This window comes from Bubalus bubalis, chromosome 1, assembly GCF_019923935.1.
Source record: "Bubalus bubalis isolate 160015118507 breed Murrah chromosome 1, NDDB_SH_1, whole genome shotgun sequence".
Classification (NCBI taxonomy): Eukaryota; Metazoa; Chordata; class Mammalia; order Artiodactyla; family Bovidae; genus Bubalus; species Bubalus bubalis.
This window is the reverse complement of record NC_059157.1, coordinates 129,654,724-129,669,168: the sequence shown is the minus strand read 5'-3', so window position 1 is coordinate 129,669,168 and position 14,445 is coordinate 129,654,724. Positions and strand designations below refer to the sequence as shown.

The 14,445-nt window shown below is 40.6% G+C and overlaps 1 protein-coding gene across 3 annotated transcripts in view; it reads left to right on the top strand.

Annotated features, from left to right (window-relative positions):
* The first annotated feature begins 453 nt into the window (after positions 1-453).
* Positions 454-14,445, top strand: part of ATP11B (ATPase phospholipid transporting 11B (putative)) — a 121,409-nt gene continuing 107,417 nt past the window's right edge. Inside the window, exon 1 of one of the 3 annotated variants that reach the window (XM_006075310.4) lies at positions 454-833. In XM_006075310.4, the coding sequence (XP_006075372.1) occupies positions 807-833 (27 nt within the window). In that variant the 5' untranslated portion in view covers positions 454-806. The remainder of the gene's footprint in view (positions 834-14,445) is intronic. The other 2 variants (XM_006075308.4, XM_006075307.4) reach the window with 2 other exon arrangements.

Below are 14,445 nucleotides of genomic sequence, written 5' to 3'. Positions count from 1 at the left end.
CCCGACCAGGCACAGGGGAGTTGCATCCCCTTTCAAAATTACTTAAGTCATCAACATTCCCCTAGCCCCAGCTCGCTCGTTTGCTAACGAGAGCTGCGATGTGTTGAGACAAACACTTCGGACAATTTAATTGAACCGAAGTGGAGACCTCTGGGGATGAACTTTCAGTCACTACACTCCTGATGATACGTGTGCGTGTTGGGCGGCTGAAGGAGCCAAAGAAAGTAGAGAGCCAGAAGCAGACCTGCAACAGGAGGTAGAAACAGGAGCCTGCCAAGAGCTGCGGCCTTGGTATACCAGACACAGCCGTTTAACTTAATCCAACCAGCTAAATGAAGGGGGGGGTGGGGGGGGGCGGTGGCGCAGACTTGGCGATCGAGAGCCCGGCCCCCTCCACGCGCGCCGCCTTCCCACCCACACTGCTGAGCCCCGGCCCTTGGTCCGCGCAGCCTCTTTCGTCACGTCCGGGGGCGGGCCGTGGCGCCGCGGCCCGCCCAGGTGGGGCCGGGAGCCGGGGGTCGGGGGCGGAGTTGTGGCGGTACTGCGGGTGACAACGGTCAATAATGAAGGTGGCTGCGGCGCGGCAGCCGACTCAGCTGCGCCGGGTGGGGGCGGCGCCGGGACCGCGCCTGTAGGACCTCGGAGCCGGCGCGGGAGATGGGGCCCCAGCGCGGGGAGTGAGGCGGCCGCGGCGAGCGGAACTTCAGCCGGAGGGGCTCTCCCGCTTTCCCCTCTGGCTCGTCAGCCTCCACCTGGAGCCCCTCGACCCCCGCGTCTCGCGGGACGGGAACGGCGACGGAAGGGGCATGTGGCGCTGGGTCCGGCAGCAGCTGGTAGGTACCTCCGCCTCTCACCTCTCGGACGCTCGCTCTTGCGCGGCTTCTCGGGCCCGGGTGGCGGGGAAGGGCCGGCGGCGCAGAGCCGCGAGGCCGGAGCGCGAGCTCCGGGCTAGGCCGCATTGGAGGCGGGTCCGGGAGCCGGTAGTGCCCAGCGCAGCCCCGTACACGTCTCCTCGCCGAGCCCAGGGCCCCGAGGCCGGCGGCGGGAGGCTGCCGCTTCCTGGTCGCGCTTCTCGGTTACTCCCTCCTCCTCGCCGCTCCGAGACCAAAAGTGGATGCGGAGCGGGGTCGGCGTCTCGGCTGAGGAACTCGGGCGGGGGGACGGAAAGAGAGTAGGTGTTGGGGAGAGAAAAGAGGCTCGTGTTTCCTGCCTTTAACAGTTTGGGACTGGTTTGAGTGAAGGGGACGGCGAGGATCTGTCTCCAGCCCCATCTCCTCGCTGTTTTCAAGGTTGCGTGGATTATCAAGGAGAAGGATAACTTGTCTAGTCTTAACTCCTCTCAAAGAAATTTTACCCGAAGCCTGGGTAAGAAGGAATATTCTAAAACCCCGTCCAGTTGCGAAGCTAAGTGAGATAGTTACGAAGGACGGTTTTCTTCCTGCCTTGTCCTCACCCCACCCCAGGTGAAACTTTTGGAATGGGAACCTTACTTTTTTCCGTTCTCGAGGCAATGTGAACGAGACCAATTTGGAACCAATGGTTAACTTTTCAGTTTTACTGAAACATCTGGAGAAAAAAAAGAATTTTAGAAAAGTGTGATTTAAGGCATATAAAAAGCGCCACGTTTCTCCGAATTAATTCACAGAGAAAACTTGCTTGCTTGCTGGCAACTACAGACCCCAAAATACAACAGTAAGGCAACGTTGACAATTAGGAGTGCAATTGCTCCAGGCTGAAGAAGTCTACGCTTACCTTCATGATGTCTGTTCCTAGTTGCTGGTTAACTTCTAAATCGCATTAGTAATTAAATGCTGCTACAATTCGGTGTTTTCATTTACTAATTTAAAAGACAATGAAGCAGAAATGGTTTTTGTGGGACTGTAAAGATTTTTGGGGACTAAAAACATTGATACCTCCTTTTACCTACTCTAGAAGAGCATTTTTATGTTTAAGAAGTATGCTGTTTTAGACCCGGCCTTCTGTTAATTCATTTGGCAGTGGGCATCATTCTCAAAAAAAATACCTTATAAATAAAACTAGAACTGCCTGCCACTCCCTCAAGCACATGTTAGCTCTCTATTTTTAGGTAATTGTGAATTCGGATATCCCAGATATACTCCTTATTAGACAACCAAGCTAATGATGTCGTTATAATACCAAATTGTTGTAATAGTTTGGCTTTATTGCAATAAGTCGCAGCTGGGTAACTTGACTCTAGAAGTTAATTATTTCAGGTCTGACTTCATGCTTTTGATTTGCCCATCTTCATGTACAGAAATCTTGTTTACCTGATGGTGTTTTTGTATGCTAGTGGTTTTTTCTAGTTTTTCCTAGTAGATTAAGACACCACTTCTCAGTGTTAAGTATTTTTTGTTAACTTGGATAAAATCCTGATTGTATTCTCATCTTCAGAATAGGCAATTTGTTAATTTTTTTTAAAAATGGCTTCAGCCAAACAAAGCTAACAGGAGGGGCAAAAAGTCTTGTGTGATTAATTTACAAGAAATGCCTTATGGGGTGATTAACAAGTTGAACAAGTTGCTGTGCATAAAAAATGCTATCTCTGATATTAGTCACTCACTTCACTGGTTTTACTTTTAAGTTATCAGATCTTCCAAGTATGTAATCAGACCTGTGCCTATGTACGAGTTTGTCTCTTTGATTAAGTTTGTACAGTCACTTAAATTATATGTAAAGGATAGTGAATACACAGAGTAATAAGTATATTTTACTATCCCAGTCATAAACTGCCTTCCTAGTTACTGCACCAGAAATTATTCAGTTCGTAGGCTAGTTTAAAGTATACTTCGATTTGCTCAATGGGTTGAGTCTTTCAGCAATAGAGTCACTAGACGGGCACAGCAACCTGCTCCAATACTCTTGCCTGGATAATCCAATGGACAGAGGAACCTGTCTGGCTGCAGTCCATAGGGTCGTACGAGTAGGACACACACACACACAAAGTTCAGATAAATAGGACAGCTTTGGAGAGGTTAATAAGCAGATCACAAAGATAGGATTTTTGAAATTAAAAACATTATTTATTGTATGAATCCTGATTTCTGGCCTCTTAAGTTGTTGTGCCAAAAAAAAAAGTTTATTGTCATTTTGTTACAGAAACAACTTGTATTTTCTATTAATTCCTTGTTAAATTAAACACAACTTGACTGCTTATCTCCACAAACTATTTTCACTTCTTGATACAATGAGAAAAATAGAGGAGGTTGTCAGAAAGTTGATGTTTTTCTTTGGGAAAGTGGGCTGAAAAGATTGAACTATCCTTTCCTTTTTCTTTTTCATTCTTCGTTTTTGAGCTCACAATCCTAGTTATTTTACACTAAGAAAGTTTTCTTATGATGTCTTTCTGGTACAATGAGTATTATTTTAGCATCACATGTGTTAACTCATTAGAGATGGCAACACCTCGATTATGATAAGTGCCATTAACCCGTTGTAGTTTCATATTTAGATTTTTATGGTAGCCATTAACCACAGTGGCTATTAAAATTTTAATTAATTAAAGTGAATTATACAACAACAAAATTAATTAATTAAATTAAAATTCCACATGGCTATTAGCTACTATATTGGACAGTTCAGAATAGAACATATTCATTATCACAGAAAATTTTATTGTACAACACTATGTTAGATTTAAATGAAAGTCTTTGTCAATTCATATTTTAATTGACATGTAATATTTCTTTACAGTACAATGTAATGCTGTATTTTTAAAGCACTTACTGTGTGCATACATAATAAGCTAAATACTGGGGACACAGATGTCGGTCAGTGAGGGCCTTATTTATCTCTGTATTTCATGTCTCACACAGGACTTGATATAAGAGTAGACGCTGGGTACATGTTTTTTGAATAAATGAATAGGTGAGAAGATAAAAAATTAATCTATATTATTGCTTCTGTGTTTTGAGATAAAGTGACAAAATTCAAGATTGACCAGTCCAGAGGAAAGCTGGAAAATCACTGTAATTTTTAAAAATACGACTTAATGTTGTCGTACTAGGATACAGTTTCTTAAATTGTTCTATAAATGTAGTCCCTTCAGGTTTATATCTGCAGTGGCAGAAGGAGGCTAGTAAGATTTGTCTTCTGATTCACTGAGAAAAATGGTAAGCTCTTAGCCTAAAAGCCTATTCACATTCACCAAACTTGTTTATTCCTCTGTTCTCTTTACACTTGTCACAAAGAAAGGTATGACAGTCCTCTTTTCCAGACTAACCAGTCCATTTGTGTTCTTTCATCCTGCTCTCCGCTTCAATTATCTGTAGTCTGTTTACTCTTACTTTTTCTTTAAGCTGTGAACACATTCATGCCTCCCTCTACTAATTTACTTTGCCCTGTACCTGTGTCAAAATGTTTTCAGTTTTCTAAAAAATAGGTCTTTCCTATATAACTATGCTGTCCAGTGGCTAGTTCAGACTGAAATATGCTTAAGTATAAAATACACATAGGATTTTAAAAACAGTGTGAAAAAAAAGCATGTAAAATATCTCAACTTTTTATATTGGTTACATGTTGAATAATATTTTAGATTTATTTGGTAAAGTAAAATACTACAGTTCATTTTGCCTGTTCCTTTTTACTTTTTAAAAAATGATTACTGGAAATTTAAAAACTACATAAATGTAATGCCGTATAACATTAAAAGTGAGCTCATTTTTCCTTATAGCACATTGTGTAGGTCTAGATATCATAAGCAGTAGACTAGTCTGTAAATATCTTGGGATGGGCTATATTTTATATTTAGAGCCCTTGCACTCAAGACAGCAGCTGGCCCATTGGAGGTACCCACCCACCAAATGTTGGTTGACTGAATATCAGGTTTCTTTCCACATCAGTTTGGAAGTACCTGTGTTCTTTGCCTTTCTCTCAAGGAATGAAAGAGGAATAGGCTAAGGAAGCAAGGCCTATGGTGGTGTTATTTTGGTGTGGCTAAGTAAATTTTAACCTCAAAAGTTAATGTTTTGGGGCTTCCCTGGTGGTCCAGTGGTTAAGACTGCATCCTTCCACTGCAGGGGCTGCAGTTCAGTCCCTGGTCTGGGAAGTTCTGCATGCTGCAAAGTGCAGCCAAAAAAATATTAATGTTTAAGATCCTAAATCAGAATATTTGCTTATTTTATCTCTGTGTTCAAACATATATCCTCAGATACTCAGTTTTTCATTTGGTTAAAGAGGTCAAGCATTAGTGAAGTAAAGTGAAAGTCACTCAGTCATGTCTGACTCTTTGCAACACTGTGGGTCCATGAAATATACAGTCCATGGAGTTCTCCAGGCCAGGATACTAGAGTGAATAGTCTTTCCCTTCTCCGGGGTATCTTCCCAACCCAGGGATCAAACCGGGGTCTCCCACATTGCAGTCCAATTCTTTACCAGCTGAGCTACCAGGGAAGCCTGGTCAAGCATTAGTGGAATCCCAATTATCCTAGCTGTACTGAAGTAGGGACCTTGCCCAAATGCTCCAAAGAACCTTGTGATTGCCACTATCATTATTAACTATCCTCTTTATCCCTACACTCTGTTTTCAACATAGCAGCCAGAGTGATCTTATTAAAACACAGGTTAGGTCATGTAATTCCTGTCCTTCTAAGAACTTGCCTTCTTGCTCAGAGTAACAGCCAAAGTTTCTGCTAGATCTGTATCCAAGTCCCTGCCCAGACCACTTCTCATCTCCCATCATTCTTCACCCACTTTGCTTTATCCACATACACCTTGCTGTTCATCAGAAGTGCAGGATGGATTTCATTCAGTCTTAAGATTGTTGCCCTGGCTGTCACCTCTGGCTAGAATGTACTTCGCCCCAGTTAATTTGTTGGCACCCTCATTCCCTTCCCCTGGAGAAGGAAATGGCAACCCACTCCAGTATTCTTGCCCGGAGAATCCCATGGATGGAGGAGCCTGGTGGGCTACAGTCCACGGGGTCGCAAAGAGTCGGACACGACTGAGCGACTTCACTTTCACTTTCATTCCCTTCAAGTCTTTGTTTAGATGTTGTCATTGAGGCCTTTTCAGTATTAAATTGTAAATTGCCACCTCCATACTTCCCTAGCCTCCTTCCCTGCCTTTTTTGTTTGTTTGTTTCTCTTAGCACTTATGACTATTTAACATATTTTGTACTTTACTTGTCTCATTTATATCATGAAGGGAAGGATTTTTGCCTATTTTGTTTTAGTTCTCCATATAACAAAAACTGTTTCTCAACTCTGCATCCATACTTTTAGGTAACACTCTTTCTTTCTCATTTATTCATTCACGCAAACATTTTCTGAACATGTACTCTGTGATAGCATATTGCCAGTCTCTGTAACAACCAAAATGAAGCAACCACTGCCCTATCCATTCTTCTAGGACTAATGGATATTTGAATTTCTGTCCGTTTTTTCCTGTTTAAAAAAATGTTGCAATGGCCATTCTTGCTTGTGTGTTTTTTTAAATTGGCATACCTAGAAGTGGAATTGCTGGGCCAGGGGTGTGCACTTTATGGCTGTTGCTAAATATTGCTAAATTATTTTCCAAAACCATGTTCCCCTTTCCCTACATCTTGGTCAACACTTTGTACTGTCAGACTTGAAAGAACTTAACCAATCTGGGGAGTGTGAAAGGTATCTCATTTTGCTTAATTTGCATTTTCCTGATTGCTAGTGAGATTAAGATGTCCTGTATTTCTTCTCTTTTTTAAAAAATTTATTTATTTTTGGCTGTTCTGGGACTTTGTTACTGCGTGGGCTTTTTCTCTAGTTGAGCCAAGCTAGGGGGGCTACTGTTCGTTGTAATGTTCAGGCTTCTCATTGCAGTGGCTTCTCTTGTGGAGCACAGGCTCTGGGGTGCAGGTTTCAGAGGTTGCAGCATGTGGGCTCAGTAATTTCAGCTCTGGGCTCTAGAGCGCAGGCTTAATAGTTATGGCACACTGGCTTAGTTGCTCTGCTCCATGTCGGATCTTCCCAGGTCAGGGATTGAACCGTGTCTCCTGCACTGGCGGGCAGATTCTTGACCACTGAACCACCAAGGAAGCCCCCTTTATTTCATTCATATGAATAGATGACCCATTTTTCTGTTGAGTGGTTTGTTTTCTCCTTACCCATTTTTCTGTCGAGTGGTTTGTTTTCTCCTTGTTAGTTTCCTTTGTGGTCTGGATGCCAATTCTTTGTTGTGTATGTTGTGAATATCTTCCAGCCTGCACTTTGTATTTAACTTAATGATGTCTTTTTTGATATTTTAAATTTATTTGTAGGTAAACTTATTATTAGGTGAATGATTTCTACTTTTTATTACTTATTTAGGAATTCCTTCCTAGGGTCATAAAGCTGTCTTTCTGGCATTTTCTTAGAGTTGTCTAAAAATCTAGTTTTACAACATTTAGGTCTTGAATATGCCTGGGATTTATTTTTGTATATGGAATAGTGAAAGTGAAGTCACTCAGTCGTGTCCGACTGTTTGTGACCCCATGGACTGTAGCCCACCAGGCTCCTCCATCCATGGAATTTTCTAGGCAAGAGTACTTGAGTGGGTTGCCATTTCCTTCTCCAGGGGATCTTCCCGACCCAGGGATCGAACCCAGGTCTCTCCCGCATTGCGAGCAGACGCTTTACCATCTGAGCCACCAGGGAAGCCCTATGTGGAATAAAGTAGAGAATTAATTTTCTCCCATATAGAAAGTTATTTGTCCCAGTACTGTTTATTGAATGGGCCATCTTTTCCCCACTAATCTCTGTTATTTGCCTTCTCTGTCATATACCAGTATTCTCTTTGTGTTGTGTTCTCTTTTTAGGTTCTCTATTTTGTTTCACTCATCTATTGATCTGGTGGTGCATGAATAATATAGTACCTTATCTTAACGTAGTGTTTTATGGTATCTGACCAGGCAAAATCCCCAATCCTTTTCCCGCCCCTAGAATTGCTTTGGCTCTCTACTCTTCCATATGCTATTTTTTATTTGTGTCATCAGTTTGTCTAATTCTGGGGAAAATCTTTCTAGGATTTTGATTGGCTTTGCATTGAATTTGTTAAGTTCTATTAATATTTTTCCCTTTGATCATGTAGAAGCTGTAGATTGTATTTTTATCCTTTTATTATCTCTCTCTACTTACAAATAATGTAGGGATTTACAAGATTTTGACTTGTGTTCCCTCTTACCTTCCACATTACTATTACTTAATAGTTTAACATTGTTTTTCTTTTACCAGCTTTATTGAGAGATAGCCACATATAATTTTCTCATTAAAGTGCACAGTTCAGTTTTTCTGTATATGCATAGAGTTGTGCAGCCCCACCACACTCTGATTTTAGAACATTTTTATACTCCCTAAAAGAGATTCCCTGTCCATTCTCTTTCTCCATTCCCCCCGCAAGCCACTAGCCCCACTAGCCCCCAGCTGTGATCAATCACTAATCTACTTTCTGTCTCTATGGTTTTGCCACCTCTGGACATTTTGTGTAAATGGCATCACACAGTATGTGGTATTTTGTGATGGTCTTTTTAGCTAGCATAATGTGTTCAAGGTTCATCTGTGTTGTAGCATATATTCATACTTCATTTCCTTTTATTGCTAAAATTCCATTGTATAGATATACCAGAGATTGTATTCATTCATCAATTAATGGACATTTAGTTTGTTTCTGCCTTTTGGCTGTTAGAAGTAATGCTTCCTTTTCCATTCATGTGCAAGTTTTTTGTGGATGTATATTTTCATTTCTCTTGGATAAATATGTAAAGAGTGGAATTACTGGGTCATGTGGTAACTCTGTTTTTAACTTTGTCAGGAATTGCCAAATGTTTCCAAAGTGATTACTCTGTTTTACATTCCTACCAGTCATGTATAATATAAGGGTTCCAATGTCTTTATATCATTGCCAATACTTGTTTCTGTCTTTGATTCTAGCTGTGGTCATGAACATAAGTGTAACTCATGGTTTTGATTTATATTTGCCTAAGGACACGACTGAGCGACTGAACTGAACTGAATGATGATTTCAAACATCTTTTCATGTCTCTATTAACTGATTTGTTTGTATTTTGTGAGGCTTTTCTTGATGAAAGGCTTATTCAGATCTTTTAACACATTTTTAAGTTTTCTTTTAGTTATAAGAGTTATATACATATGTTCTGGATATAAGACCCTTACCAGATACGTGATTCACAAATACTTTCTTCCATAATGTTTGTGGAAACTCAAAACATTTAAACTCAAAACATTCTCTAGCTTTTTACCTGTTACTCATTTTGATTTACTACAGTGATTTTTTTTTTTTATTCACCATTATTTAATTTAAAGTTTATTTACTTGTGCATTGGCTGTGCTGGGTCTTCTAGTTGTGGCGAGCAGGGGCCGCTGTCTAGGTGTGATGTGGTGGCTTCCCTTGTTGTGGAGTGCAGGCTTCAGCAGCTGCGGCTCCCCAGCTCTGGAGCACAGGCTCAGTAGTTGTGGCACGCCGGCTTGCTTAGTTGCTGCATGGCATGAGGTGGGATCATCCCAGACCAGGGATCCCACCCAAGTCTCCTGCATTGGCAGGTGGATTCTTTACCACTGAGCCATCAGGGAAGCCCACTGTTATTTCTTGAATATCACCTCTTGCCTATGTTTTTACTTTTATTCTTGCTGACATACATTCTTTAGTTATTTTTAAGCAAGGCTTCATGTGTGGTAAACTCCCTTAGTTTTTATGGCTTAAAAATGTCTTTATTCCTCATTATTATTGAATACTAATTTAGGTAGATTCAGAATTCTAGATTAACAGTTACTTTCACACAGCATATTATTATTATTGTTATTTTTGGCCACACTGTGCGGCATGCAGAACTTCCTCAACCAGGGATCGAACCCATCACTCAGCATATTGAAGATACTACTTATTCCTTAGCTTTCAGACATTTATTGGTGGTGTAAAGTGTGCTTTTAATCTAATAGTCATTACTTTGCTGATAATCTCTGTAACATCGTTTTGAAGATTACCTCATTGTCCTCTATTTTGCAGTTTTACTACGCTGTGCTCACATTGTTTCATATGATTTTTGTTTCTCCTGCTCTACTCTTGTGTGTGCTTTCAATTTGAAAGCTGTCGTTTCTACAGTTCAGGAAATTTTACAGCTTTTTTTCCCCTTTAAATGTTGCTTCTCCGACTTCAGTTTTCTCATTCTCAAACTCTTGCTTGATCTTTATCTATGCTCTGTGGCTCTTGCCTTCTTGTTTATGTTTCTCATATGTTTTCTCTCCGTGCTGCTTTCAGTGTGAATTCTCAGCTCTAGTTTGCAGTCACCAGTTTTCTCCTGTGTCCATGGGCTAGGCCTCTGGTCTCCCGCCTGGCCTGCCTCACTTCGCTCCCCTCACCTCCCCCTTCCCCCCTCACCTCCCCCTTCCCTCACCTCCCCCTTCCCCTCACCTGTCTTCCCACCCCAGGCCTCAGCAGCAGCTCCTAGCAGGAAGGGAGGCTCCAGGGCCAGGGAGGAAAAGCCATGGGCTGCACTCCAGTCTAGAGTTTATCCTTGTTTTCTGAATTTTTAATTTAAATGACTCCCCCCCCCACCCTGCCCCAAATTTATTATTGGACCTCTTTCATTTCCATTTGTTATTGATGCATATTTGCCTGATTTGTCTTGTAGTATTTTGTTCTTAAAAAAAAAGTATTATTCTGTTACCTCTTTGAAGATTTTACACATATTTAAAAAGTACACAGCTGTTTTTAGCCTCCTTTCAGTTGAACCTGACTCTTGGACCTCGGTACAAAAGGGGATTGAACTTCAGACTGCCTGTTTCCAGAGCCAGAGTACCAAAGGCTCAGCCCCTTATCAGAAAAGATTACCTTATTTTAAGCCTAGCTAAGTCATCTTAAAGAGGAAAAAAAAAATTTTTTTTTAATCTATCTTGTGAAGTAGAAGAAGAGTTCAAAGTATGTACTTTTCCAAGATTACTAACTAATTAGTGCTAGAGGCAGGACATAACCCAGAGTTTTTGCCGGGCATATACAAGGGTGGAAGAGAATTAGCAGGAGCAGCAGTTTTCCCTATATATCTCTTTCCCATTCCTGCCATTTTTAAATCTAACCAAGAGAGAGGCGAGAGGAGAGAATGAGTTGGGGAAAGAAATTGTAGGTAGCAGTGGTATTCTGGAGATGGAGGAGACAGGTCTGAGAGGAAAAGGAGAGAAGCAATCAAGAGTTCCTGTAGTTAGCCAATGTGGCCATTTTCAAGTTGACATAATATTCTAGGTACTAGAAGAAGCTAGGCCTTGCTTGTACCCTAATATATATCTCCTCTTGCATATGTTATCTAATATCAAATGCAATACATTTTAATTGATTTTGAACATTGTGGAAAATTTTTTAGAAAGGTTTTCAGTTTTAAATGCCTTTTTTCATCTTATACCTTAGGAACCACAAAATTGTTTTGATGTTTGAGAACCTTGTGATGTTGACGTAGAAATTGGAAATGCTGAAAAGAGATACGACAGTTGTCCTTTTTTATTGGTAGCTTTTATTACATTTGTAATGAAATTATGCCATAGTTTGTTTTTATATATTTAAAGTTGTTATTTAACTATTCAGAAGAATGTGTTTGATAATTTTCTGTAGGAAAAAAAGCAAGTCATCTAGTGACTTACTGCTATTTCAGTCAAAATTTTACTCATTTTATTTGATTTTCGTTTCACTTTTTGTGCTTATTAGAGGCATTTTTTTTAAATGATGTTTTATTCGGGGCAAGGGTCCTGACTTCTCATTTTGGTATTTTCACGGTACCAAGCATATTACCTAGCACATAGTCAGTGCTCATAGTATTTATAATGAATTTTTTAAATTAAATTATAGGGTCACTTAACAAATGAAATACTGAGTTGCTTGATATTTCAGAATGGTCGAATCAGTCGCTCAGTTGTATCTGACTCTTTGTGACCCCATGAACTGCAGCATGCCAGGCCTCCCTGTCTATCACCAACTCCCAGAGTTTACTCAAACTCATGTCCATTGAGTCGGTGATGCCATCCAACCATCTCATCCAGCCGTCCCCTTCTCCTCCTGCCTTCAGTCTTTCCCAGCATCAGGGTCTTTTCAAGTGAGTCAGTTCTTCGCATCAGGTGGCCAAAGTATCGGAGTTTCAGCTTCAGTATCAGTCCTTCCAGTGAATATTCAGGACTGATTTCCTTTAGGATGTACTGGTCGGATCTCCTTGCAGTCCAAGGGACTCTCAAGAGTCTTCTCCAACACCACAGTTCAAAAGCATCCATTCTTTGGCACTCAGCTTTCTTTATAGTCCAAATCTCACATCCATACATTGGCAAAGTAATGTCTCTGCTTTTTAATATGCTGTCTAGGTTGGTCCTAACTTTTCTTCCAGGGAGCAAATGACTTTAATTTCATAGCTGCAGTCACCATCTGTAGTGATTTTGGAGCCCCAAAAATGGTCTGTCACTGTTTCACTGTTTCCCCTTCTATTTGCCATGAAGCGATGGGACTGGATGCCATGATCTTAGTTTTTTGAATGTTGAGGTTTAAGCCAATTTTTTCACTCTCCTTTTTCACTTCCATCAAGAAGCTCTTTAGTTCTTCTTCACTTTCTGCCATAGGGGTGGTGTCATCTGCGTATCTGAGGTTATTGATATTTCTCCTGGCAATCTTGATTCCAGCTTATGCTTCCTCCAGCCCAACGTTTCTCATGATGTTCTCTGCATATAAGTTGAATAAGCAGGGTGATAATATACATCCTTGATGTACTCCTTTTCCTATTTGGAACCAGTCTGTTGTTCATGTCCAGTTCTAACTGTTGCTTCTTGACCTGTGTACAGATTTTTCAAGAGGCACATCAGGTTGTCTGGTATTCCCATCTCTCTAAGAATTTTCCAGTTTATTGTGATCCACACAGTCGAAGGCTTTGGCATAGTTAGTAAATCAGAAGTAGATGGTTTTCTGGAACTCTCTTGCTCTTTTGATGATCCAGTGGATGTTGGCAATTTAATCTCTGGTTCATCTGCCTTTTCTAAAACCAGCTTGAACATGTGGAAGTTCATGGTTCATGTACTATTGAAGCCTGGCTTGGAGAATTTTGAGCATGACTTTGCTACTGTGTGAGATGAGTGCAATTGTGCGGTAGTTTGAGCATTCTTTGGCTTTGCCTCTCTTTAGGATTGGAATGAAAACTGACCTTTTCCAGTCCTGTGGCCACTGCTGAGTTTTCCAAATTTGCTGGCATATTGAGTGCAGCACTTTCACAGCATGATCTTTTAGGATTTGATAACAGCTCAACTGAAATTCCATCACCTCCACTAGCTTTGTTCGTAGTGATGCTTTCTAAGGCCCACTTGACTTCACACTCCAGGATGTCTGTCTCTAGGTGAGTGATCACAGCATTGTGATTATCTGGGTCGTGAAGATCTTTTTTGTATAGTTTTTCTGTGTATTCCTGACACCTCTTCTTTCTGCTTCTGTTAGGTCCATACCATTTCTATCCTTTATTGTGCCCATCTTTGCATGAAATGTTCCCTTGGTATCTTTAATTTTCTTGAAGCGATGTCTAGTCTATCCCATTCTATTGTTTTCCTCTATTTCTTTGCATTGATCACTGAGGAAGGCTTTCTTATGTTCTTTGGAACTCTGCATTCAAATGGGTCTATCTTTCCTTTTCTCCTTTGCCTTTCTCTTCTCTTCTTTTGACAGCTATTTGTAAAGCCTCCTCAGACAACCATTTTCCCTTTTTGCATTTCTTTTTCTTGGGGGTGGTCTTGATCCCTGCCTCCTGTACAATGTTATGAACCTCTATCCATAGTTCTTCAGGCACCCTGTCTATCAGATCTAATCCCTTGACTACTTGTCACTTCCACTGTAATCGTAAGAGATGATTTAGGTCAGACCTGAATGGTATGGTGGTTTTCCCTACTTTCTTAAATTTAAGTCTGAATTTGGCAACTGAGTACAGTGCCTAGCATAGTATCAAGCATTTTTCCTCAATAGATACTTGGGTACATATAGGTCTTGTAAGATTTTTTGCAGTGAGTGTAATTGAACTTTAAAGCTTGAATTGTAGACATTCAGTTCAAGTCTTAATCATATTTTACCTAGGAAGTTGTTTCTTCACTATTGCATCTCCTGAGCAACGAAAGGGATATAAATATCCTTCCTTATCTCACTTCTCCACTATGCTCTTTATTAGTTCAGAAAATTCGAACAAAGATTGAGGGTGAACTTGATTTTTTACTATTGAAGACAGGGAAGTTGTTCTCTAATTTTGGGTTTTTCTATTGAAATTTAAATATTGTAGAGGAACCGGCCTCTAAACTTAGATATACAGGAGACTGTGGATCCAACTCCTATGCAGCATTAAAGGGAGGCAGTGCTTACCTACCAGTGTTTGATCAACTATTTTTCCAACATATATTTGCAGAATTAAAAACAAAACAGCTTAGGAATTTATTATGAGACAGTGAAAGTCAAGTCTTAAGTAAT